This window comes from Lissotriton vulgaris, chromosome 5 (genome assembly GCF_964263255.1).
Source record: "Lissotriton vulgaris chromosome 5, aLisVul1.2, whole genome shotgun sequence".
Taxonomy (NCBI): domain Eukaryota; kingdom Metazoa; phylum Chordata; class Amphibia; order Caudata; family Salamandridae; genus Lissotriton; species Lissotriton vulgaris.
In genome coordinates this window covers 2020616431-2020643414 of record NC_141693.1, presented here as the reverse complement: position 1 = coordinate 2020643414, position 26984 = coordinate 2020616431, and the positions used below count along the sequence as shown (strand labels likewise).

The 26984-nt window shown below is 45.4% G+C and overlaps 1 protein-coding gene across 1 annotated transcript in view; it reads left to right on the top strand.

The window, feature by feature from the left end:
* The window catches only part of DOLPP1 (dolichyldiphosphatase 1), a 52477-nt gene that overhangs the window by 8819 nt on the left and 16674 nt on the right, over positions 1-26984 (top strand). The window contains exon 4 of the mRNA XM_086924850.1: positions 22135-22234. Within this exon, the coding sequence (XP_086780976.1) occupies positions 22135-22234 (100 nt within the window). The remainder of the gene's footprint in view (positions 1-22134; positions 22235-26984) is intronic.

Sequence of the window (26984 nt, the reverse complement as noted above, 5' to 3'; positions counted from 1 at the left end):
GTGGCTGCGACATGAAACAGCGCAAAACGCAACGTGGTCGCACCTCAATTTCCCAGTGAAATTTTGCGCTTTTTGGACAAAGACACTACCTTTTGTTTTTGCGCCCTAGCTCTGACAGCGCCTAGGGAAACCTAGCAAACCTATACATTTTTGAAAACTAGACACCCAGGGGAATTCAGGATGGGGTGACTCGACTGCCTACCCCCAGGTTTTGTTACCCAGAATCCCTTGCAAAGCTAAGATTTTGTCAAAAAAAACACATTTTCCTGACATTTCTGTGGTGGAAAGTTCTGGAATCTGCGTGGATCAACAAATTTCCACCCACCCTGCGTTCCCCCATGTCTCCCGGAAAAAATGGTACCTCACTTGCGTGGGTAGGCATAGTGGCTGCAACAGGAAACGCCTCAAATCGTACGGTGGTGAATTTACAATAACCAATAGCAACATTACCTTTTTTTTTGGGGGGGTTTTGAATGTCAAAACCACCAGCTTTTGCAAGAGGGGTTACCTGGGTTTTTGGCCCCGTGCTAGACGGCCATCTAGGGAAACCTACCAAACCCACATATTTCTGAAAAGTAGACACCCGGGGGCTTCCAAGGAGCTATGGCTTGCGTGGATCCTCCAACGTTCCTTTACCCAGAATCCCTTGCAAACCTCAATTTTGTTTGAAAAAATCTGTTTTTTCACACTTTTTTTGTGTGGGAAAGCGTGGCGTCACTGGGCTCACACAAATTTCCGCCCACCCAGCGTTCCCCATGGTCTCCCGATAAAAATTGTACCTCACTTGCGTGGGTAGGCATAGTGGCTGCAACAGGAAACGGATCAAATCGTACGGTGGTGAATTTACAATACCCAATTGCAAAACAACCTTGATTTTGGGGGGGGGGGGGGCACCTGAGTTTTTGGCCCGGGGCTCGGTGGTATTCTTTGGAAAGTACCAAACCCAAACAGTTCTGAAAAGTAGACACCCGGGGGAGTTCAGGGAGGTATGGCATGCGTAGGTCCACCAATGTTTTCCTACCCAGAACTCCTTGCAAACCTTAAAATTAGGTAAAAATATCACTTTTCCAAACTTTTTTGCGTGGGATCTCCGTGTCGGCAAAAATGTCTTACCACCCAGCGTTCACCTTGTTCTCCCGAGTAAAAGGATACCTCACTTGTGTGGGTGCCCCAAAGCAGAACAGTCCGAAAATGACTTTTGAAAAAGTAGTATTTCAGTTTTACAAATTAAGCCCCCTGCCTTAGACACAGGCCTTGGGCCCACCCACACAAGTGAGGTATCATTTTACTCGGGAGAACAAGGGGAACGCTGGGTGGTAGGACATTTGTGCCGACACGGAGATCCCACACAAAAATGTATGGAAAACTGTTTTTTTTAACCTAAATTTATGGTTTGCAGGGATTTCCGGGTAGGAAAACATTGGGGGACCCACGCATGCCATACCTCCCTGAACTCCCACGGGTGTCTAGTTTTCAGAACTGTTTGGGTTTGGTACTTTCCAAAGATGCCCGCCGAGCCCCGGTCCAAAAACTCAGTCCTCCCCCCCCCCCCCCCAAAAAAAAGGTAATGTTGCTATTGGTTATTGTAAATTCACCACCGTACGATTTGAGGCGTTTCCTGTTGCAGCCACTATGCCTACCCACGCAAGTGAGGTACCATTTTTTCCGGGAGACATGGGGCAACGCTGGGAGGGAGGAAATTTGGGTGAGCCCAGTGATGGCACTCTTTCCAACACAAACATTGATGAAAAAATTGATTTTTTAAAACTAATATTGAGGTTTGCAGGGGATTCTGGGTAAAGGAACGTTGGAGGATCCACACAAGCCATAGCTCCTTGAAAGCACCTAGGTGTCTACAATTCAAAAATGTATGGTTTTGGTAGGTTTCCCTAGTAGCCCATCAATTCCAAACACATACACACATACTGGTTGGATTTGGCACGAGGGCAAGTGATGGTTCAGTATATAAAAGAACATTAACAAAAGATTTCCCAAAAATGAAATGCACTGTCAATTACATGGACAAAGAAACTGAAACCATTACTTGCAGCTCGTGAGCTGTAAAGCCAGCGTCAAGGCACCAACCGCTTTACAGGCCATTCACACTCCTTTCATACCTGAAACAAAGAAAAACAATCACACCACCATGCACAAAAGGAACACATCACAACATTTACAAAAAAAAAGCCAGAGCACCCTTACTGAAAAATATAAAAAGAAAAGAAAACACAGCAAACAAGTCCTCAAACACACACACTGGTTGGATTTAGCACGAGGGTGAGTGAAGGTTCAGCATATACAATTCAATTAGCAAGCGAATTCACAAATAATGAAATGCACTGCTAATAATTGAGAGAACGAGAAACTGAACCATTGACTCACAGCTCGTGAGCTGTAAAGCCACGACAAGGCACCAACCTCTTTACAGGCCATTCACACACCTTTCATACATGTGACACATACAAAACATTCACACCGCCAGCCGCAGGCCCTTCACATCATAACACTCACACCAACAGACAGCGCCATTCAAGGGCCCATCACATTCACACGCCCACATTCCAGACACAGCAAATACGTAAATTGATGGACTGGGTGGAGTGGCACTCAGCTAGCACTGTGTGTAGTGACCATCAGAAAGTAAATACTCACACACCGCCAGCCAAGCGCAAGTCCACCAACACCAGCAACCAAGCACTTGTCCACACACACCGCCAGCCAAGCACCTAACCTTGCACACAAACACCAAAGCACCATCCATTCACACCGCCAGCTGAGCACCTAACCATGCACTCCGCCGGCAAAGCAAAAATTCACGCACCCCCCAAGCACAACTCCAATCCATGCACTATGCCAGCCAAGCACCAGTTCACGCACACCACCAGCCAAGCGCCATCCACTCACACCACCAGCCAAGCACCTAACCATGCACTCCGCCAGCCAAGCAAAAATCCACGCACCCCCCAAACACAACTCCAAACCATGCACTATGCCAGCCAAGCACCAGTTCACGCACACCACCAGCCAAGCGCCATCCACTCACACCACCAGCCAAGCACCTAACCATGCACTCCACCAGCCAAGCAAAAATCCACGCACCCCCCCAACACAACTCCAATCCATGCACTATGCCAGCCAAGCACCAGACCACGCACACCACCAGCCAAGCGCCATCCACTCACACCACCAGCCAAGCACCTAACCATGCACTCCACCAGCCAAGCAAAAATCCACTCACCCCCCCAGCACAACTCCAATCCATGCACTATGCCAGCCAAGCACTAGACTACGCACACCACCAGCCAAACGCCAGTCCACGCACACCGACAATCCAAGCACAATGCAGCACACACCACCATCAAAATTAGACTTTTTTTTAAGAACTACCACAAATCAAATGATAAAACCTACAAATCTGCTAACACAAATTCAAAAAGTAAATGCTGTGCACCAATGCACACCTTAAAGCAGACTAAAAATATTACAGAATACAGACCAGACAGTACACTTACAAGCTCAATGAAACTCCCAAAACTTCTTTTGTGTGTGGTACGATTTAAAACAAGCTGGCACACACAATCCAGGTTTTGAAGGGCAGTACAAACAAGACTCCCTCCGCACTTCTCTTCGCCAACAGACTCTACATCTTTTAGTAGGATTGTCTTTTGCAGTTGTGGGAGGAATGTATTCTGGGAAGTGGCGATCTTTCAGTCTAGCAACTTCCTCCACCACTCCAAATCTTGGGACACTTGCCTGTTCCACTAGTACAAGGCTGCCTATTATAGTCTCCTGAAACTTAACAAAAGGCATCTTTACCTCAGGACAAGATTTCTGGAACACAACGAAAGCATTAAAGGATGCCAAGTGGAAAAGATGAATAGCCAACTTCTTGTACCAAATGTAAGACTTTCGAAGAGCAGCATAAGGTTCCAACCTCTGATCTACTCTGTCAACACCACCCATGTACTTATTGTACTGTAAAATGCACACCGGTTTACACACTTCAGCACGCTCACCCCGAACAGGCAGAGCTTCAGTGCTTTCATCATGGATTGTAGTCAGCATGTACACATCTCTCCTGTCACAAAACTTCACAGCTAGAAGCTTACCACATCGCAATGCAGTAGACTGTCCCCGCTCAAGCCTTTTGCAAACAAGTTCAACAGGGAAACCTTTCCGGTTACTGCGCATCGTGCCACAAGCAACAGTGCCCACTTTGGCCAATTCCTTGAACAAACGCACACTAGTGTAGAAGTTATCTACATATAAATGGTGGCCTTTGTTAAATAATCGTCTACCTAGTTCCCACACAATTTTCTCAGTCACTCCAAAAGTGGACGGACAAGCAGAAGTGTTAATGCTGGAATCCTTACCGGTGTACACCCTGAAATTATAAACATATCCAGTCTCACTGTCACAAAGCATATACAGTTTGATTCCATAGCGTGCCCTCTTACTAGGAATATACTGCCTAAAAACCAAGCGGCCCTTGAACAATACCAAAGACTCATCCACAGCTATTTGTTTTCCAGGAGCAAAGATCTCAGAAAAACGATCAACAAAGTGATCAAGGACAGGCCGAATCTTAAAAAGACGGTCACAATCAGGGTGATCGCGTGGCAACGCTAAATCATTATCAACAAAATGCAACATGCGAAGAAGAAGCATATACCGATCACGAGTCATAACTGCTGGAAATATAGATGTTGCCATCAATGGACTAGTGGACCAATAAGAAGACATTGATGGCTTCCTTAGCAAGCCCGTCAAAAAAATTAATCCCAAAAACTTCTTCATCTCTTCAACATATGTGGGAGACCAATGGGTAGCTCTAGAATGGGGATTAAGGCTGGCACTGTGGTCTCTCAAATACTGCTCTGCATACAAATTAGTTTGCTCCACAATCTCTTGCAAAAACTCATCGTCAAAAAACAACTGAAAAAATTGAATTGGCAGAAAATTGTCAGTATTCACTCTACACCCTGGAACACCAGTGAAGTCTGGCAATTCCGGCTGCACCATGCCAGGGGCAACCCAGACGTCATCACTAACATCGGAAGAAGAAGCCACCCTAGCCTGCAGCCCAGATGCCTCTTGCTGCACTACATCAACGGGAACACTTGCATCCCCAGCTGCCTCTTGCATCTCAACATCAACAGAAGAACTCGCCTCCCCAGATGCCACTTGCTGCTCAACAACAACAGAAAGACTAGCAGCACCAGATGCCTCATGCTGCTCTACAACAGGAAGACTAGCAGCACCAGATAACCCTTGGCGAACCACAGCAATGTGAAGCCTTTTGGGCACACCCTTTACCACACTTGCCTCTTCCCGACGAGAAAAACAGGGAAACCTTGAGGACCTAGGCTGCCGCTCAGATGGCTCTTGCCTCTCTACCGGCACATCAATGTCCCTCTCTACCACAGGCACTTCATCAGCACTAGAAGAATCATCATCCGATGATGATGATACCATGCGAAGAGAGAACTCACTGCCTGAATCTTCTGCAAATTCCTCATGCTCCGAATCGGAGTCAGTATCTGGACCATGCTCAGAGGAAGTCTCAAAAAGCAAACTAACAACGTGCTGAGCAGTCATTCTGCGAGCAGCCATTATCCTTACTATGCAAGAAGACTACACACACAAGTGAACAACAAGCTACACTGTGCAAAGTAAGAAGTAAACAAGGTAGAGTCTTCACACAAAGATCAATACACTTTAAAAACAATTCAAATCTAACCAAATATAAGAACACTCACCAGCACCTACTCTGCTGAAACACAGCAAAAAGAAAGGAAATCCCACTAGAAAGAAAAAAAAGTATAGATTAGACAAAGTACACATCAAGCAGCAATTCAAAAAAAAAGGTAACAAACAAGAACCACAAAACCACACAAACAGCAATGACTAGACTTTTCATAAAAACACATTCATCTAGGGAAAGTAGTACAAAAAACATTTACTTACCAAGCACATGCAACTACACAAGCTGCAAAACCAGCAGTAACTGAACCACAACCTACACCAATACAAACAGCAAAAGCCTGGATCAAAAACAAAGAGGAAATAAAAAAATGAATACTACATTTCACAAACAACATAACAAATGAACAAACAACACACACATGTACCCACAAAATCACATCCACACAGATGGGCCATCAAAAAAGGCAAAACGGACAAAAGTACAGGTTTATTTGCCCACCGAGGGGCCAGAAAATCTATGTTAAATGTCCAACCCACCAGGATGCGACCCTTGCAAAAGGGGTCACTTCCTACAATCTAAAATAAAATCCCTGGTGCTAGTGGGAGCATTTCCACCGCTCAATCGCAATACTGTGCGCAACCGTGAGGCAGAAATGCCCTGGAAAAAACATCAGAAGAGAGGAAAATCACTTGCCTCTCCCCTGATGCCTCTTTGCGGCCCCACACCCCCCCAACACTCTCAAAAACAACTTAACACCTCCAGGCGCAGGAAGCAAATGGCTTCCCGACCGCCTGGGAATCCCTGAAGATGTTGACGTGTGCTGTGCGCGCTGACGTCCTCAGGGATTCTCATGGGGATGGGGGCAGCAGAATTAATGTGGTTAACTGTGATGCTGGACAGAGGCACTTGCATCCTTGACTTTCACAAGTGAAATCCAAAAACAGTTCCTGTCACCAGGAGCTTCTTTCTCCCCTGCTGCTCTCATCAATCTGTGACCATAAGAGGCATGTGAACTCGCACAGAAGACCCCCGTTTGGCCCCGCCCACCAACTAGCGGAGTGCAACATCTTTCCTAAATTTACCCCCTACGATGGACAGCTCACTCAAGGGACCTGTGCACTCATCGGTGCGATGGCATAGTAACACACACGGTCACTGGAGACAAAGCAAGCACTCAAGTTGCAGCACAAATTCAGGAAAACATTCTTCCGCCCAAAAAAATTTGCGACCTTTCCACTATGATGGTCAGCTCACACAAGGGACCCCTGCGCACATCTGTGCGATTGCATAGTTACGCACACATGGTCACTGGAGACAAAGATGGCGCTCGAGTAGCAGCACAAACTCAGGAAAAAAATCATCAGCCCAAAAACATTTGTGAGCTTCCCACTATGATGGACAGCTCACTCAAGGGACCCCTGCGCACATCGGTGCAATGGCATAATAACACACACAAAGGTCACTAGAGACAAAGCAGGTGATCAAGTTGCAGCACAAATTCAGGAACACATTCATCAAACCAAAAACATTTGTCACCTTTCCACTATGATGGACAGCTCACACAAGGGACCCCTGCGCACATCTGTGCGATTGCATAATAACGCACACATGGTCACTGGAGACAAAGATGGCGCTCGAGTTGCCGCACAAATTCAAGAAAACAAACATCAGCCAAAAAACATTTGTGAGCTTCCCACTATGATGGACAGCTCACTCAAGGGACCCCTGCGCACATCGCTGCGATGGCATAGTAACACACACATGGTCACTGCAGACAAAGCATGTGCTCAAATTGCAGCACAAACACAAAAAAACATTCATCAGCCCAAAAACACTTGAGCTCTCCTTAGGCAGGACAGGTGTGTATAATTAGCCACTTCAGGTACACAAAAACTGAAAGTAAAGAAGGACAGAGGCACTTGCATCCTTGAATAAAATTGAGCACTGTAATGAGGATTTGAAAATGACCCCCATCAGCATTTTTTTTTAATAAAATGGGCCAGTAACACACATAATATGCCCAAAAACACTTTTCAACAGTTTACACAAAAAGCAGAGCGACCCTTCCCCAAGGGGCCGCTCCACGAACAACGAAATTGGCAAAAAAAAAAAAATCCCTAGCATTCCAGCTGCACGATCACACGATCGTGCAGCAGGAATGCTCTAAAGTTGCATCTAGGGAAAGGAAAAGCCTTTCCTTTCCCTCGATGCAAGTTTGAAAACGATCCCCCCCGCAGCAGGCCAAAACAAACCTCTTTCGCCGAAGACGCGCAGGAAGCAAATGGCTTCCCTGCGCGTCGGTAAACAAAAGGAACCTCCAATGACGTCGGCGCGCCTCGCGCGCTGACGTCATTGATGACGCGGGCGGGGAGGGTGGGGGGAAGCAGGGGAAGGTCTTCCCCTGCCATCCCCGCAGAAAAGAAGAAAATCGGGCAGACTCGGGGAGAGCGCTGGCGCTTCCCCCGAGGGTGGGGCTCATGATGAGCTGGGCTCGTCATCAGCGTGCGAGCGCCCTACTCCATGACGAGCCCAGCTCGTCATCAGCCCCGAAGGGGTTAAGGGAACCGTGGCTGTAAGGTCTTGTGAGGCTGACGAAATCTTAAGTTGCCCGGTATCCAAGCCCCTTTATTATTCTAAGGTTTTGTCGTTTGTTGCTCTTGGAGAGGACGATCTCTCCTCAGCTGCTCTTTTTGTGTCTACCTGTGATGAACATAATTCTTGGTGGAATGAATAGTCCATTTAGCTCGCCTCCCAGGCTCTCATGGTTGAGTGTACCATGGCAGTAGGTATTGTACCGGAGATTAAAGGGCAGAGGGGGAGCTCACCTAATAACTATTGTTGAGCGCTTGAAGATGAAGAGTCTCTTCTACTTTTAAATCCTCTCCCCCCCCCCCTCCAGAGAAAGGGCCAGAAGAGGCATTTCCACCGCTTTAGAACTCTTGACATCACGAGGCCCACCAGAAACTGATAATTTGCCTATCTTGAGTTTTGTTGTTAAAGCATTTGACCTGGGCAGTTTTGCTGCAAACCTGGTTGAGGTCTTTTGCTGTAGAGGTCTCCTTGACATAATGGCTGCTGCTATTAAGATACTTTACATCGAAGAGTCAGTCATTTTACCTCACATTGACCCTTAGCAAATGGACCAGCGAGGTAGGAAGGTTTTGAGACTCTAAAGAGGAAATGATGGTGTCGGTTTTCAGGGCACACACTCCAGTTGAGGGCCCAGATTTCAGTCTCTGCTTACTCGGAGAGATGTCCCTCTACCTGTTCCTCAGCAGCGGCAGCTTTTTATTGGCGCCTCCTCTGGTACCACAACTGGCAGCTGTGCCTCAGTCACAAAGGCAGCTGGAGGCTGTAGGGATCTACCTTACGGGGAACAAAGACCGTGAAAGGTCACTTCTTCAAAGCAGACCTGGTACTAAGTTGAGGAGACTCTGTGACCATGCGACACCATAGATGTGGACTCCTTTCTGATGTTATTTCTCAAGTTTTTGTGAGGTTGGGTTGAAGTGGGAGTATTTTGACCTTCCACCGTAGTGTGAATGAATGCATAATAGGTTATTCCTGCTCGTTAATGAGCGGGAAGGAGGGATAGCAAGCGGTAAGTCTTCTTTGGTGGCTATAGCAGGACTCTTTTGAACTCTATTGATCATTGAGCGGTGGCAAAGACTCATACTCTTCGATCGATCTGTGCGCGTGTGTCCGTGTTTGCACCTCCCCTGATTCCTGTCTGGGGAGGGTGTTGCTGAACCTGGTTATAGTGGAGCAGTGGCATTCTTCTTTCCTGTCTACCTGCAATTGGTATAACTCTGTCATCTTCTTGTCCGTTTTTCTTGCTTTCTGGTCCTTTGTTCGCGTGGCCTTTGTCTTGCATTTCCTGACCTGGTTGTGCACTAGTCTTCATCTGCTCCTCCGAACCAGGCATCCTGACACGCTGTTCTAGGACCCTCCTTGTTTGATTTCCCATAGTCCGGCACAAATCTGTGGCACAATTTAGAGATCTTAGAGTTGGGTATTATGATACATTTCTGTCATTCATTGCTTCTGTAATGAAATGCTGTATGGGGACATAGTCAAGGGAAAAGCTGACCAGCCCTTGCCAATGTAAAGCAAAGTGCCATTGGTATGTGGAATTATCACACCTCCAGCGTTGGGGCATTTTGATTATGATTTATCGGTTTATTGTTTGCTCTGACCCTTTTCTGTGTTGACCACAAAAATGCGATGAATGAGTAGGTTGTAATTGGAGGCACCCGACTGTTGTTCGGGGTGGGGAAGACTGGAGAGAGAGCGACCGAAATAAATTGATAAACCGAGACCCCTCTGATGTGGTGTCTATCCCGGTTGGTCTTCTGACTAACATCTAGCCTCGTGGGCCACATTCCGCCTGGTAGCCTCCATTAGCATACAGCATCCTCTTTCACATCAAGGTACCACTTATTGAGAATTTTTGTGGGTCTCGTAAATGGGGCCCATGGCACAGTGCCCCCACTTGATACTAACCACTCTTTCATAAGGGGACAATTCTTTGTAACCTTAGCACGATGCTGCACACCCCGGGTACAAGGAAGCTTGGCATATTTTGGGCATGCTTCTCAATATGGGGTTTCTTTGTGGAATATTGCTAGCCGTGGCATAATAGGGTGGTTCTAAAAGCTATAGACTACTTAAGGTTAAATGTATTTGTAAATGCTTATTCTGGATTGTTGCCAGCGTGACACTGTTTTCTACACTCTTCTTTTCCATTGGGAAGTTTTGATTCAATTGTTTTTCAGTTGTTTTTTCTGAACCAATTATCTCCATTTGTTTTGTTTGCCTACTGTTATTTCCTTAGGTGGGTGTGCATCTACATATACATTGTTTAACAGAATTATTTGTTTCCTAGATACACACCACACATATATATATATTTCCCTGAGGGTTGCTTTGTTGGGGCGGCCATCGCTTCTCAAGATGAGCATAGGTTACTTGTAGTCAGACTCCTTTGTTCACATATAACCAGGACCCATTAAGTGCACTTTCTTAAAATATGATGGAGCTATGCCAGCTTATCATGGCCTGCATATCCTATTATATGTCCAACAGTTTTTATTGGTAGCATTGCAACATATCACAACAAACATTTGATATATATATATATGTGTGACAATCCTTCGTTTGTGTTTAGTTGTTCAAATGACAATGTACTACAATCTCCACTCACATAGTGGATTACTACATACTGCAATGCACTTTACATTTTTTGGTAGTAACCATAGAACATAAACAAGAAAAAAACAACCCCTCCCCCCTCCTTCTCTTCCCGGCAGCATCACTACTCGTATGGGTGTTCGGGCCGACTAGCGTAACTAATGACCACTAATAATAAACAATAAAATACTTTAGCGATGCACTTGGGAGAGAGCATCCGCCCTAAATAAGAGAGTAACTTTGTGAAATGTTTGCTGTTTCTCATATAAAGTACTGTTATTTCCAAAGAATTAATATAAACACAATATGAAATCAAATGCTCAATAAAGAAATTAAGACGAAATAAGGCAGCGTGATGTTTAGACTATAAAGGCCCATAAACGTTAAGTATTTTCAAGTACACACATTGGGGCTCATTTGGCGGCAGGGTGGGCTCTACTGGACAATCGTGGGTGCTCAGACTGCAGCCCTTCTTTTCATCCCTGGCACGGTTTCTGGATTGTAAAAACTGTCCAGGTTACAATCAAGGACCACATAGAGGGAGGCTCAAAGAGTTTGACCCCGAGTCCTAGAAGAGCATCAGCAAGTGGTGAACCACTTTGTGCTTGGAGACCTCTTCTGACTCAGAATCTCAGGCTTCTTGCTGCTGCATGAAACGTAGAATTTCCAATCCAGAATGCCCCCATATTCTCCTCCATATCCTCCTCATCAGTGGCGATAATCCCTGAATTGCCCAGCCCATGCGCGCGATTACAAAGCACTGGAATCGACATTAGAAACCTTTCCAAATCTTACAAACGTATTTTAATTTGATATATTTTAGAGTTACAAGTGTTTCTCAGTTATTTTCTGACACACATTCTGTATTTTTCCTGTTGGGATGCATTTGCTTTTTGAGAAGTGTCCTCCCTGTGGGGGTAAAAAGAGGTTCAGTCAGTCCCTCACAACCTCTGTATTGTTTGCCTCCCAGTGGATCATCACCCTGAAGACTACTGCCAGACGTCCAGAAGAAAGTTAAAGCATAGACAGAAGATCACGCTTAATGGCCTCATGGCAGGGTTCAATCTGCTGCTTTAGGCAGGTCTAGGAGGCAAAGAGAAGGAGGACCTTCTACCCCAGCTCCCTCACTTTCCATAGACACTCCGTGTGTAGGTCCAAAGTAAAGCATCCTCACCCGAGGAGATACTTCTGTACTGGAAGAGCCTGAGGGTGCAGAGAGAAGGTTAACCAGCTTGAAGACCTCTCTAGAAGATTTGGCTGATTCAAGCTTATTGGTGCAGTAGAGGGATTTCTTCTCCTGAATGTCAGCTTTGTATTTATCCATAGCAGACTTGTATATGGCCCTTTCCTGAGAGTCATAGCTTGTTTTTCTAGCTCGTCCTTGACATCAATAATACTGCCTTAGGAGTCTAAGCCCCTCAAAAAACCATGGGGAAGTAGGCAGTTACCTCCATGTGCAGGTTTCCTTGATGGGGGCAACAGTATTGATAGTGAAAGAGAGCCAGGAGGAGAACTCGGCAACTGCTAGTTCCATGTCCTTATGTTCAGTCACTTTACAGCTCTTTAAGGCCTGAGATAGCGTTTCTTGGAGATCCTTTCCAGATTCTTCCAGTCGTTCTGTAGTTCCCACTGTTGGGACCCTCTTGTGTATGAGGTCAGGAAAGAGAGAAAGGAACTGCATGGTGGGCCTGCCAGATTAGCGGTAGGGCCTTGAGTACCTTTTAGGTTAGAGTTGTTGGGGAAGATGTCATCAAAAGTATGGCCTGCTTCATGTGTGGGTGTTGACATTTTTTGAGAGTCCGCAGCATGTCACCATGTCCCTGAGTACCCACGAGTCTGTGCACGTATTGGCTTCCAGATGGAAGTTATCACCTATGAGCGTGAGGTTGCGTTTCCTTCGGTGTGGTTCCATTAGGTGCGCGCACTCTGATATAAACAAAACAGGTGATGGACAGAATGTGGATCAATGTCACACATTCACCCCAGTCCAAAGATCTGGGCCCATATCCATCGTTTTTTTGCACTCCACACCACCCTGGGTTAGACAATGGCGATATGCAAATCAGCTCTGACCCTGTGCCCCATGGGAACAGTCCAGTCCGAACTACAAAAGCCATGTCCTTCCCAGAACGGAATCAAGCATCCGAGAATATATATAAAGGCAGCACAAGGTGGTCAAAATACTAGGACCCCAGCAAAAGAGCAGGTGGATGTTATTTTTATGGAAAAGTATAGCGCTTCGCAGAGGGACAAAGTCTGAAGCGGTTCCGTGAGACACCAGTACTTAATTTTATTAATAACTACCAGCCCTACCATACCTATCCTGTCAAGTCGGAGGATAGTGAAGCCTGGGGGATGGCATCCACCAGCTCAGAACCAGACGACTCTTGGGCCCAGGTTTCTGTTTCAAGGTCCCAATCAGGATTGTGTGTCACAATAACCTCTGCAAACTCCCCTTAGTTCTTGACCTGGCATTCATCGGTTATCCCATTTAAGTTGTCTTCCTGGAAACCTTCACTTCCCTGGGGGGTGGTAGAATGAATTTTTGGTAGAAGCAGCGACAGAGCAAAGGATGAGTGCGGAGGGACTGGCCTTAAATCCACAAGAGGGGCAGCTACTGTTATTGCTGTGGTGAAGTTCATTGAATGCAGTAAAAGATAGACATTTCGATGAGTTACCATCGTTTTGCCGACTTGAGCTGCTCTCTAGAATAGGTCAAGTCAGGGGCCTTACCCCGGCCAAAACTGCCAAGGGTTCTGGCGCAAGGTGCTTGCCGAGCACAGACTGGGTTTCCTTTGTTGCACCTTCTGAATTTGATATGCAATCTCCTACGAGTCTAGCCAGCTGACTTGCATGGGTGTCAGTCCCCAGAAGTGAGTCAAATGCTCATTTCTCTCTGCTCAATAGGCACATTGAAAAGCTGTGGCTGACCAGGGAATAAGTGTGATATCCTTACAAGGGTGCAGGCAGAGTTTATTTTAAAAGGTGAGTGACTCCAGGGCTTTCAAACAGTGAATGTGGCACAGTATAAAACTAATTGCAGGGTACAAATACTCCAGTAGTTAAAAAGAATTAATCGGACGTATATAAAAAGCAATTGGAAACAGTGAATGAATGATAAGGTAATTGCAGGGTAAAAGTGAAATACACATGCTCAAACGGGAGCAGCCTTTGGTCAGGCTAATGTGGAGAATGTTGAGTTGTCGTAGAGTTCATTTCATTAATGGAGGAGTCCTGGGAAAATGGCCTTAACAGATGAGCCCAGAAGACCCTAAAGAAAATTGTCTGGGAAAACCATGCTTGTCTCCACTCTTTCTTGATGGATGCAATCTTTGAGGCTGGGTGTTTGAGCTGGGCAATAGTTGAATCGACTTAAAACCCAGGTAATCCAATGTCTCGGAGGGACCAACAGAGACCTTGCAACATTGGTGATAAATCCCAGCTCCTGGAGCAATTGTGCAATCCAAGAGAAATGGAGAACTGTGTCTTTCTTTTGAGCCATGATCATGAGGTCATCCATGTAGATTATTAAGTGTACCGCTCTCTCCCTGAGGGACTCCACCATGGGTCTCAGCAACTTGAAGTACCAAGGAGTGGAGTCCAGACCAAAGGTGAGGGCTGTGAAAACGTACTAGTGCCCGCTCCACTGGAACTGGAGGAAACCCCTGTGAGTGGGGTGAGACCGGGATCGTCAAATAGAAATCCTCCAGATAGAGCCAGACCAGCCAGTTTCTCTCCTGTTGAAGGTCTCTTAAAAGATGGATAACCGCCATCTTGTAGTGGCGGTATACCACCCAAGAATTAAAGGGTCTGAGATTGAGCACTAACCAAAAGCCTCCACCCTTCTGTACCAGAAAAATCATGGTGTCAAAACCCCTGGGGTGTTGGACAGAGGGAACAATCGCTTCCTTGCATACCAACTCTTGAATCTCGGACTCTATGAAGAGACTTGCTTGGGGAAAAATGAGGAGGAAGAGGCCAACTGTTCTGCCTGGGGTTAACAAAGACTTCCACTTTGTATTCCTGAACTGTCTCCAATACCCACGTTTCCTTTGTGATCATTTCCCAATTGTGGAGGAAATGCATGATCCTGTCCCCCAAAACCACATCTTCAGTGAGGATAATCTTTACCTGTAAAAGTGGAGTCGGAGGATCCTCCTCGATTGCATTTCTTCTGTAAATTATCATGCCCCCTCTGGAGGGGTAGAAGGTTTGTTGCTCAGCATTCGCCCTTGTGCCTCTCCTTTGGAGCTGTAACTTCGATTGGAGGTCTACTGAAAACTACAGACTAGCGCTCGACCTTTGAAGCGTCCACCCTTTGCAAAAAGGCCCCTGTTGAAGACTTTCTTTAGAAAGGTTTGGGCATTATCTAAAGCCGCAACCGTAGCAACGTACTTGCCTAGGTCTTTTACGAACCTGTCACCAAAGAGAAGACAGTTTGCCAGGGGGCCTGCTTCGGACAGGGCTAATTTCTCCAACTTCGGATCAGTACTCCTCCCTAATGATTTGCGTCACTCAGCGGAAATGGGGCAATTGACCTTGAGGCAAATAGAGGACAGTTTAAATCCAATATATCTGGATTTCTTTGCTGCCTCATTGCGATCAGTAGTAGTTCCTAACTCTTGAAAAAGGGCAAATGTTATCCCTCTCTTTAAAAAAAACCTAACTGACCTGGACATCCTGTCTAATTTTAGAGCCATTTCCCTGCACCCTCGGGTTTCAAAGTTACTTGAGAAGGTTAACACCCAGTTATCTACGTTTTTGGATATTTTCAATCTTCACCCAAAACAATCGGTTTCAGGGTTCAACCTAGTATGAAGACAGAGCTCATGGAAATAACTGATTCCATTAAGCTAACTTTGGATTCTACCCACATGTTGCCCTCATTTTGTTAGACCTCTCCACACGCGCTCACCTGAGATCCTGTTGCAGCACCTAGCTTCGATTAGGGTGGAAGGGACAGCCTTAGAACTGCTGGGCTCTTTTTTGACCACAGAGAATAAGTCATATGGCTGAAGCTGTTTATGGGCCCCCTCCCCCCTAGCAGAGGTTGCTAAGAACCTAGAGGTGCACCTTGATGTTCACCATCTATCTTTTTAAATCCCAGATTTCTGAAGTGGTTAAAGCCTCCTGTTGGATACTCTGGATGCTGAGCACATTTTTAGATTTCCGACCATGGAAAACTCTGAAATCAGTGGTCTAGGCTCTGATTCTCTCCAGATTAGACGACGCAAATGTTCTCTATTTAGGGGAACTAGGATTTAATACAGAGGCTGCAAACTGTGCAGAACACCTCAATTCGACTATTGTTTGAGCTCCCTAAACGTGCCTTGGTATCACATTACCGTAGCCAACTGCATTGGCTACCAATAAAGAACAGAGGATTTTTAAAGCCTAGGTCATGGCGCACCAAACTTATTACAAGGTTGGTGCTAAGCACTTGTTCAACAAGCTACATGAATACAGCCCACAAAGAACCTTAAGTTCAGAGTCTGTCCTACTATTGGTTATCCCACACACCAAGTGGAAGAAGCTGGGTGGCTTGGCCTGTTTTGTTTTGGCAGCCAAGCACTGGAATGAGCTTCCCTTGCAACTCAGATGCATTCCAGACAAAACTATTTTTCGGAAGCAATTAAACTCATCTGTTCAAATTGTAGGGTGGATGTTTCTTGTCTGGTCGTTGCCCGTAGTAGCTGTGCGCTTTAGAAATATTTTCATTCGTTGCAGAGGAGGCATACAGCTCTCTGGGACCACCCCAGTAAATTATCTAGGTCAACAGGAACCTATGCTTCTTTGGCATTAACCGCCATTTCCAGAATTTGTGTTAAAGAACCCAACGGATCAAGAAGCTTGTCTTTACAAGCATGCCAGGCTCTGTCAATCCCTTTGTTAGGATCACAGCAGTATTTCTTTAGGAAAGTTGCTATCAAGGTCGGAGGTGTCTGCGACCTTACCCCGAAGCACAGGCCTAGGACATTTGGAACAGAGTTTCGTAGGGACCTCCATCTCGAAACCTTAGGTAGATGGGATTGGACATAGTCTGCTACCTCTGGACTGGGGGGGGTCCACTCAGTCGAGTCCAGGTGTGTAGTATCATCTGGCTCAAAATCTAACAGCCCGGCTTGTGACCTAGTAGGTGCCTCCACCAGATAGACTTTCTCTTTCGTTTTAAAGTCCTGGGTTGTCGGTCCTCCTGGGACTGATGAGATCAGGAAGTGATATGAAGGATCATCGAGGGACGGGTAATCCCTCCGAGATGCCCCAGAAAGTCCTGGCACTGAAGAGGTACCATAGCCTTTGTCTAGTAAGGAGGGAGGAGTTCACCTTTGAAGAGACTCCAAGTGATTCCAATTGAAAGTCTCCGGTTGGGGAGGGGGAGAGGTCCACCAACCTAACCTCCAGGAAAAAGGGATCCACTGAGTTTCTGTTCCCAATTCTTTTCAGGTATAGCATTTTAATAGTTTTGTGAAGGGGCACAGTGCTAGGACCAGTGCAAGGTTTACAGACTCCTGTACAGAGTTATCCAAGGCAGTTACTTGCCTTTTCTTCGTAAAGGAAATGGAGAACTGTGTCTTTCTTTTGAGGCATGATCATGAGGTCGTCCAAGTAGATTATTAAGTGTACCTCTCTCTCCCTGATGGACTCCACCATGGGCCTCAGCAACTTGAAGTACCAAGGAGTTGAGTCCAGACCAAAGGTTAGGGACCTGAATACGTACTAGTGCCCGCTCCACTGGAACTGGAGGAAACGCCTGTGAGTGGGTTGAGACTGGGATCGTCAAATAGAGCCAGACCAGCCAGTTTCTCTCCTGTAGAAGGTCTCTTAAAAGATGGATAACCGCCATCTTGTAGTGGCGGTATACCACCCAAGAATTGAAGGGCCTGAGATTGAGCACTAACCGAAAGCCTCCACCCTTCTGTACCAGAAAAATCATGCTGGCAAAACCCCTGGAGTGTGGGACAGAGGGAACGATCGCTTCCTTGCATACCAACTCTTGAATCTCTGACTCTATGAAGAGACTTTCTGCTTGGGGAAAAATGAGGAGGAAGAGGCCAACCTCCTACCTGGGGTTACCAAAGACTTCCACTTTGTATTCCTGAACTGTCTCCAATACCCATGCTTCCTTTGTGATCTTTTCCTAATTGTGGAGGAAATGCATGATCCTGTCCCCCAAAACCACATCTTCAGTGGGGATAATCTTTACCTGTAAAAGTGGAGTTGGAGGATCCTCCTCGATTTCAGTTCTTCTGGAAATTACCACGCCCCCTCCCGAGAGGTAGGTTTGTTGCTCAGCATTCGCCCTTGTGCCTCTCCTTTGGAGCTGTAACCTTGATTGGAGGTCTAATGAAAACTACAGACTGGCGCTCGACCTTTGAAGCGTCCACCCTTTGCAAAAAGGCCACTGTTGAAGACTTTCTTTAGAAAGGTTTGCGCATTATCCAAAGCCGCAAACGTGGCAACGTATTTGCCTAGGTCTTTTACGATCCTGTCACCAAAGAGAAGACCGTTTCCCAGGGGGCCTGCTTCGGACAAGGCTAATTTCTCCAACTTGGGGTCAGTGCACATCAGTAATGATTTGCGTCACTCAGCGGAAATGGGGCAATTGAGGAGCATCAGCATAAGCCACATAGTTCTTATACTCTTCAGGGATGTAGTGAGCCATAATGATGCAATGCACCGTGTCCAGGCCTTCAAAGAAGAGAGTCCGAGTGGGAGGGGGCAGTCCCAAGCAGGTGATGGAACAGGGAAAGTAATCCAACCCCCAACTGCATAATCAGCACAATTAAGAGGAAGCTGCCTGTATCCCTAATGCCGAGCCCTTTGATCTGTTTACCAGTCCCTTCGGCAGAGGAGTGCTGTCCCGAGCGCGCTGTGAGGGGAAAATGTTTTCCCTGGTGTGCACCGGAGAAATCAAGAATGGGTGTACTGCGCATGTCGGGGACCCACCATGAAAAGAGGACCAACTTCTGAAGGGCGTGTCCTCCTGCTTCAGCTCTGCTCTTCCGATAGTGGACTTGTTGAAAAAAATGAAAAGACTGGTTTTCAGTGACAGTCCTACAATTTAATGAGCCCGGGGGCACTGCTATGAGCATCACGCTGGACGGGCCCAGGCCAGAGTGGTCAAAATAAGTCAAATAGCACTTCTATGTGGCTGCTAAGCAGCAAAGAAAGAGGAAGGACTATGGAGTCTCATTGGGGCTGGTGGGCCCTGTTTGGTGGAAGGGGATGATGTTGGGGCTGTGCTGTGCCTCTTAGAAAATATAGTTGTTCTACTGTTATATTTTTCTGTGTTATGATTGGCTGCTGTAATTTTTAATAGTAAAGAAAGAGAAGCATAATTCGTAGTCTCCGGTCCTGACATTTATTTATTTATTTATTTATTTATTTATTTATTTATTTATTTATACGTTTTATATAGCGCTAGCTAGACCAGAAGGTATCAGAGCGCTTTACATGTAATGTGAAATCATAACCATGAAGTACATGCATAAATACAGACAAAGAAAGTTGTTGGGCCGCAAGTGTAGTTATAATATGCAGACATAGGAACAGCATGAGCTAAAAGAGCACAAGACATAGTAGACCGCTGAAGCAATACATTTACCACTGCACCTGGTCAAGACAGAATGTGCATGAGGTTTGGGAACCTAGCTCAGTTAGGGTGTGCGTTAAAGTATTTGTTGAGCAGTAGGTGTTTAAGGTCCCGTTTGAAGCCGGAAAAAGAGGGGTTGCAGTGCAGGGTTCTCCAGAGAGAGTTCCAGATCCTGGGAGCATTTCCAGAAAATGAGCGTGTCTAGGTGGATTTCTTTTTTGGTTTGGGAGGTACGAGTAGAAGGGAGTTGGAGCTCCTTAGAGATCTGGCTCTTCCAGCTTTCCAAAGTTTATTCTCCAGATAGTTAGGGTTATGTGAAGAAGGGCTTTGTGGGTAATTCAAGCAGGCTTCATATAGAATCAGTGCTGATTTACATACGGCTGTTCTTTGGAATGGCATAGTGGGCGGAAAATGATTGACTGAATTTGGCCCAAGCAGTTGCCTGTGGCTGAGAATTTTTGAAAGCATTTCACCCAATACCTTGAATTGTCTATTCGTAATTATACGTGACCTGTTGTCTAAATGAATCACAGGAAAACATTTTATTTACAAAAAAAGTTCCTTAGAGAAGCCTCTCCTTCTTTAGTAGTTGACTATAGACTTGTCCAAGCTGATGTGGCCCTCGATTTGATTTTCAACAGAAGTTGAACCCTCGCCATATAGCGTGGCATCTGGCTCATCTACTGGTGATGGCTGTAGCTACAAAAGAAAGTGAGATTCAAGCACCGAACCCTAAACAATGCAGCATATTCTATTACAGTTAGATGTCCATCAGAACTTCTAAAATATACAGTATTCATATTCAGCCCAAATTGCTTCTTGTGTCCTTTCTTCTCAAATCCAATCTAAGCAGTGAAAACATGGCTTCTCCTTAGAAAGAGTCGGTTGCATAGTGAGGATGTTTTACTGATACTTTCTTGGATTGCCATAAAGAGACATTATAGACACATGTGCTATTACTTTAAGCTACTGTCATGTTATATTAGTTGAATCGTTTGAGATTCTTGAAATCAATCAGTCCTTGGCTTCTACACTAAAGTATCATTCACTGTACAGCGCACTGTGACTGAGGATTAAATTATAAATCCGTATCGTTACAGGCTAACCATTTGTGTTGTGGAACTGGCCTTAGTCGTTGAAGGTGATGGGCAGCACGAGCGCTTGAAATAGGAAACTGGCAAATTAAGAGTGTATAATCCTGGTCTACTGGAGTTGAACTTGTAAGAGGAGAATGCAGACATAGGGTCCCTTAGAGCAGGAATAGGAGTAGTGGACGGAGGGGAGCGCACCAGATGGGACCTCTTTAAGGACGGTGAATAAACATTGATTATAAAGTAGATCACTTGTAGTGCTTGTGCATGTGTAAGGAATGGAGTACGGTGAGGTAGTTCCACAGAATAGTCCCAGCCAAAGATTGTTTGGAGTTGAAGTTGGTCCTCAGTTCTCTCCTCCATTTCAGACATTGAGGCGGATTACACATGAAAAAGGAGTTTCAGAGATGCAAGTTAGGTTAGAGTACTTGTGAGGACTTGATGTGCACTTTTGATTCCATGCTTTCTTTCTTCGGTAGTCCGTTAGTGTCCGGTCTTCATTGCACAGTGGTTATGATCTTACTGCTTCAGGTGGAAGGCAAGACGCGCAGCATAGTTCTGTGTATGCCGTTGCCTCTTAATGTTCCATTTCTTTGGTGGAATAAACCTATTTCTAAGATCAAAGTAACATTGTGGGGAATAGTTAGGAGTAGGTTTCTCCCTCCCATGAGTATTCTACATAGTATAAAGCAGTCTTGATGGTGGCATTGATTTGTGGTACAAATGTCAAGTTGTCTTCCAATGTCACCTGTGGGTTATCGATAAAATTCCTTAGGGCATGGCACTGAGCCATTGTTGGTAGCAAAGTAAACTTCTGGAATGATCACGATGAGTGGGGTTTTAGGAATTATGAACTAGAGGTCGGTTGTTTCCCAGCCAATGAAAGGGAGCAGATTGAACATGAAGGAGAATTGCTAAAAGTGGTGTCATGAAAAGTAGTAGTAAACAATTTTGCTGAGTGCGCAAGTGTTTGCGAAAGGAGGACCGATGAAACCTCCTGAAGAAAGATTCCTTTGCCTGTAATTAAAGTCTTGTCTACGTGGAATGAGTCTATGGGCCGTCTCATACTTGTTTCCTTAATGGAAGGCTCAGGAGTGATGTTCAAGGTTCTGTTGTGGTGGAGTTGAGGCATGTGCCAGCAGAGTCGCTTTCCTGGTAAAATTATGGGGTTGATGCCTGAGCTTGTCATCTGTCTGAGACACTAGAGTGGTTTCTGCATGTGATTCTCCTATGTGCTGTACGAGGTGTGTCAAGTGGAACACGAGGTGGGATCATGTTGCCTATATATAAGTTTTTCTGTTTAAGGTGTGGACACTTTAGGGGCATAGGGTGGGCGGGTGTCGGAGTAGAGGATTAGGGTGCTCCTTTTAATCTAAGGTGCTTCTTTTTGAGCCTGAATGTGGGCTTGCATGTCTGAGGTGGCTTCATAGAGCAGCATTTGTGGGTGCAAGTTCTGCGTAGATAGCTTTAGCATTAACCTTGGCTTTCCTGTAGCGCTCCAGGTGGGCTGCTGAAACGGTTCAACCAGCTGTGCGCCGTGTTCTCTCTCTTAGGAGCCCACACCACGGTCACCACGGAATACGGCCTGCCCTCCAGTCATTCTCAGTTCATGTGGTTCTTCTCCGTCTACGCCTTCCTTTTCCTGTATTTGAGGTGAGACCTTTTTTTAATGCTGTTAATGGGAGACTTTTGTACTTCAACACCTGACGGTCCATTGTGTATATCTCTATTCGAGGAAACAAGAGTCCAATGCCAGTGGCGCGTAGCACAGTATATAGTGTCTGCATATCATCCTCCCTAGCAAGGACTGTGTACTTTTGTTTTACATTGCTGCCCCATGCCGTGACTATCTAGTACAACACGGGCGCAGCAAGACTGCGATGGTTTCACAGGGTCCACATATCACCATGCCTTGTGCACAGAGCCTAGTCAGGACCCATCCTGGCCATGACTCTTTTTCAAAGTGTACAGTGTCTCCTTTGGTTCATACTCTCAGTACAGGGTCTTCCCATCACCCTGCCATCCCTGACTGATAGTGTTTCAGTGTCTGCACACTGTCATAATGTACTCACTCTATAATATCTTCACATCACCCAGCCATGCCTGTCTGTCTGAAAGTGCTTGTGGATGTCGAAGTCTCCTTCCTGCACTTCGATCCGGTTGGGGATGTGAAACTATCACTTTAATTTTCAGTGTATTAAGTAAACAATTTAGGTAACGTGTATTCAGCTAAGAAACGTACCAATTGGTAATGTATTTTTAAAGTTCAAGTAGTAAGGCCTCAAATGAGGCAAAATTGTATAATTATTGCATGTTTTTTTTTCACTGCTTCTACTGTATCTGCATAGATGTGGGTGAGATACTCTATGCTGCTGCACATTCTTCAGTGTGAGATGGTCAATGATTTTCGCTCAGCCTGTGTATGAGATCACAGAACACCTTACTATAGAGAATGTTATTTTAAACAAACAACTACCTGCCAGTCTCCAGGCACATTTCCTTCCTTTCAGAGAGCCAATAAAACAAAATAATATGGACTATGAAGAGGCAGCTGCTTTCAACCTTCGTAATGATTATGATCAGTAAATCCTTCGCAGGAGTAAAATGTGCTTTTCGTCCTCAGGCTACACCAGCAGTGACAGAGGACACAATTTGAGCAGCTTATCTTCCCCCTGGAATTCAGGCAGTGTCTACATTTCAGGGGTTCTGCTCTTTTTGTTCTTATTCACCTACTTTGTGTACTGTTGACTCAGAACTACATGCCATTAAACCTCTTTTGGTGTGGTATTTTACTCTATAATTTTTTTGTGGCAGAACTTTTTTTGTACATTTTTTTCCACAGAAGATCTGCCTTCACCTCCTTCGCCTCCTCACTGATAGCCTGCACAAATCACAACTGAAATGCATGTTACCTAACTGTAGATCAGCGGTGAAACATGCCACAGAGCTCCTCCTTGCCCAAGAACTGGACCTCCTTATCCTCACAGAAACTTGGCTCAACGACTCCTCTGGTCCTATACTTGACTTATTAGTCCCTCCAAGCCACATTATCCGATTCGACCGAGTTAAGAAAACGGGTGGGGGCATAGCCTGTTTCTTCCGCAACTCTCACAGCAAAACAGTCCCCTTCACCTAATCTCTCATCCTGTGAATACTTATGCATAGTATGCACCCTTCACATCTTCTAACACCCCCAGGTGATAACCTCCCTCTAATTAAACAAACTATAGAAACCATCTCCTCCAACCTGGGCCGACACTGTCCCCAGATCTTCCTTGGTGACTTCAATCTCCACTGGAATGACCCACATGATCAGACAGTTACCCCTCTCAAAAACGTTCTAACCAACCTCACAATTTTGCGACTGCTCCACACACAACTTAGGCTCGACACTGGATCTAAACATCTCCAACCCCAACTCTATTCACCTCGAATCTATTCCCCCATGTGACTGGTCTGACCATCACTAAATCAACTTCATTATAATTGAAAGTTGGAACCACAAAAGTGCACAACCACTAAAACTAAAACAATGGAAAAGATCGCTCCATAACTCAAGCGCAAATTAGCTCATAGAACGATACAATTTCTCCCTTCCGACGCCTTCAAACATGAACAACGTTCACGACCTCACTGAACTCTATAACAATGCCATGCTATCTGCCTTGAATGTTACGGCCCCCCTTCAATTAAAAAGAATACCCATCAAAGACTCCAAACCTTGGTTCATTGACAGCCTTATTGCAGACATGAACGCAGCCGAAGACTGTCTGAACGCACCTGGAGATCCACTCCCTCCGCGGATCTTCTAAAAACTAAGATTCAAAAAAAGTAGCTATAACAAACTCAATAGAACGGCGAATGCTACCTTCTTCAAATACCAACTTGACAAAGCCAAAAATCGTCCGAAACGACTTTTTGAGCAGATCCAACAACACTTCTATCCAATCTCAGCACATCTCTCGCCCGCAACCAAACTGCGATGCTGTTGCTGACTTCTTCCTCGAAAAGACGAATCAAATCAGATCTAAGGTCTGCTGCACTCAATCTCTCGCCCTCTCTTGACTCCTCTGTCTCTACACCCCTGCCCTCATGGTCTCTCCCTCAAAAACAATGCTTCTTGGAGTCAATTCACTCCCCTCAATGGCATTATCATCCTCCATATTCTCTCGAACTTAAACCCTCAAATCACTTCAATGAGTCCCTTGCCCCCCAACTTTAAAGAAATTATAGGATCACTAGCACCACTCTGGTCCAAGATCATCAACGCCTCTCTTCTTCAAGGTGAGATCCCGGACTGCCTAAAAGCTGACCTAGTGCGCCCTATTCTCAATAAACCCTTGGCTGATCCTGTTAACAACTACCAACCAATCACAAACATATCCATCCTAGCGAAATTACTGGAGAAATGTGTTCCCGAACAACTATGCAAACCCATTGAGCATTTCCAGCTTCTCGACCTATTCCAATTCTGATTTCCGCACTGGCCACAGCACCGAAACGCCATTACTCACATAGTTGATGATGTTCTCACTTTACTTGACCAAAATGAAGCCTGCCTTTTAATTCTTCTCGATCCATCATCTGCATTCGACACGGTCAAACATGACAATCTACTCTACCCCTTGGAACGCATGATGAAGCTCTCAGGCACGGTCCTTAAATGGTTTTTCCCCCTTCCTCAACAACAGAACACAGAGTCCAATCCAACCAGTCTCTTTCCAACCCGAGCCCATGCACACTTCGTGTTCCCCAAGGATCCTCACTCTTCCCCCACACTCATCAAACTTTTTCTTGAACCACTGACTTTAAGAATTAAAGCTTCCAATATCGCATGTATGCGGACGACACCCAACTCTACATGAACATCTCCTCCCCTGAAGAAATCAACTCCCTCAATGGAACCCTTCTCAAAACCCTCAACTGGCTCCCCTCCAACCATCTCAAATTAAACACCCTCAAGACTGAATTCCTCCTCATTTCACCCACTAGGCAAACTCCCACTGTTGTGAAATATCTCTGTAACCTCACAGCTCTCAACTGCACACCACCCATCATTGATTCCACTAAATCACTTGGAGTGGTGCTAGACAAAAGCCTAAACATGCAAAGTCACATCAGATCATCGACCAAAGGAGCAAACTTCCAACTTTGCATCCTAAGAAAACTCAAACCCTACCTTCCCCATGAAGACTTCAAATTGGTGGTGCAAGCACTTCTCATCTCTATACTAGAATACGGCAGTGCCACTCTAAAGTGACTGCCGAAACTCAGTTTAGCCCCCATCAGAGAATCTCTAAATGCTGCTACGAGACTCATCACTGGTTCTAAGAAGACTAACCATGTTTCGCCAGACCTGAAATCGCTCAATTTGCTTCCTTTTGAGACGAGGCTCCAACTAAAGATCGCTTGTATGACCCATAGAGCACTACACTTCAACACTCCACACTACCTGACAAACATGCTGGTACTATCTGGTGGCTCCAGGTCCACAAGGAGCACCGGCACACTGCTGCTCAAGCCAAAGAAATTTAATCAGCTTAAGACCTACAATCGTACATTCTCTGGCATCTCCCTAAGAATCTGGAACTCCCTTCCAGTGGAAATAAGACTGATTCCCTCTACACTTGCCTTCAAACGGGAAGTTAAAGCTCTACTAATGATCAAGGCGCTGATCTAGATGCTTTTCTCCTCTTGTCTCTAGCTTACTGAATACATATCATTTGTTGCGGCCCAATGTCGCCTGCCATATTGAAGTGTTTGCTCTTGATGTTTATTGCCCTACCTTTCGCTCTTACCCAGCCTACTTCCTATGTCCACCATAATGTCATCTTGCTCCTGTTGTATGTTGTCCCACTGTTACCTTGATTTGTCTCCCCTAGCTGTTTTCCTATGTTTTCCTCAATCGTATGTAAAGCGCTCTGATACCCACTTGGGTCATGTTCGCGCTATACAAAACTTAAAATAAATAAATTAGGTCATGAAGCAATAGACCTCAGATAGTTGCTCCCTTTGAGTTGCCCAGGCTGGTCATTGCTGCCATACACTTCCGGTGAATGTACGCCAGTACTTCCGAAAAGTTGTTATAAGACCATTGAGTTTTTCCTTTCCACATTTTGTTTTTTATTGAAACCTTTTTCTAGCAGAAAGGTTCCATCAGTTCTCCAGTATTAGGGGTGTCTTTCATAGACTCACATGCTTCAATAATTCCCCGTCGTCAAAGTGGGAGTCCCACGGTTCATAACATAGTAGTAAGAAGCATATATGCATAAATATATACATAATATATACATATACACACATATAATAATATTCCATAATATGTATAATCTTTTCAAAAAATAGTCTTGAAGTACCATAGAACAAAATAGGCCCATAGAAAGCATTGAGGGAGAGCTCACTT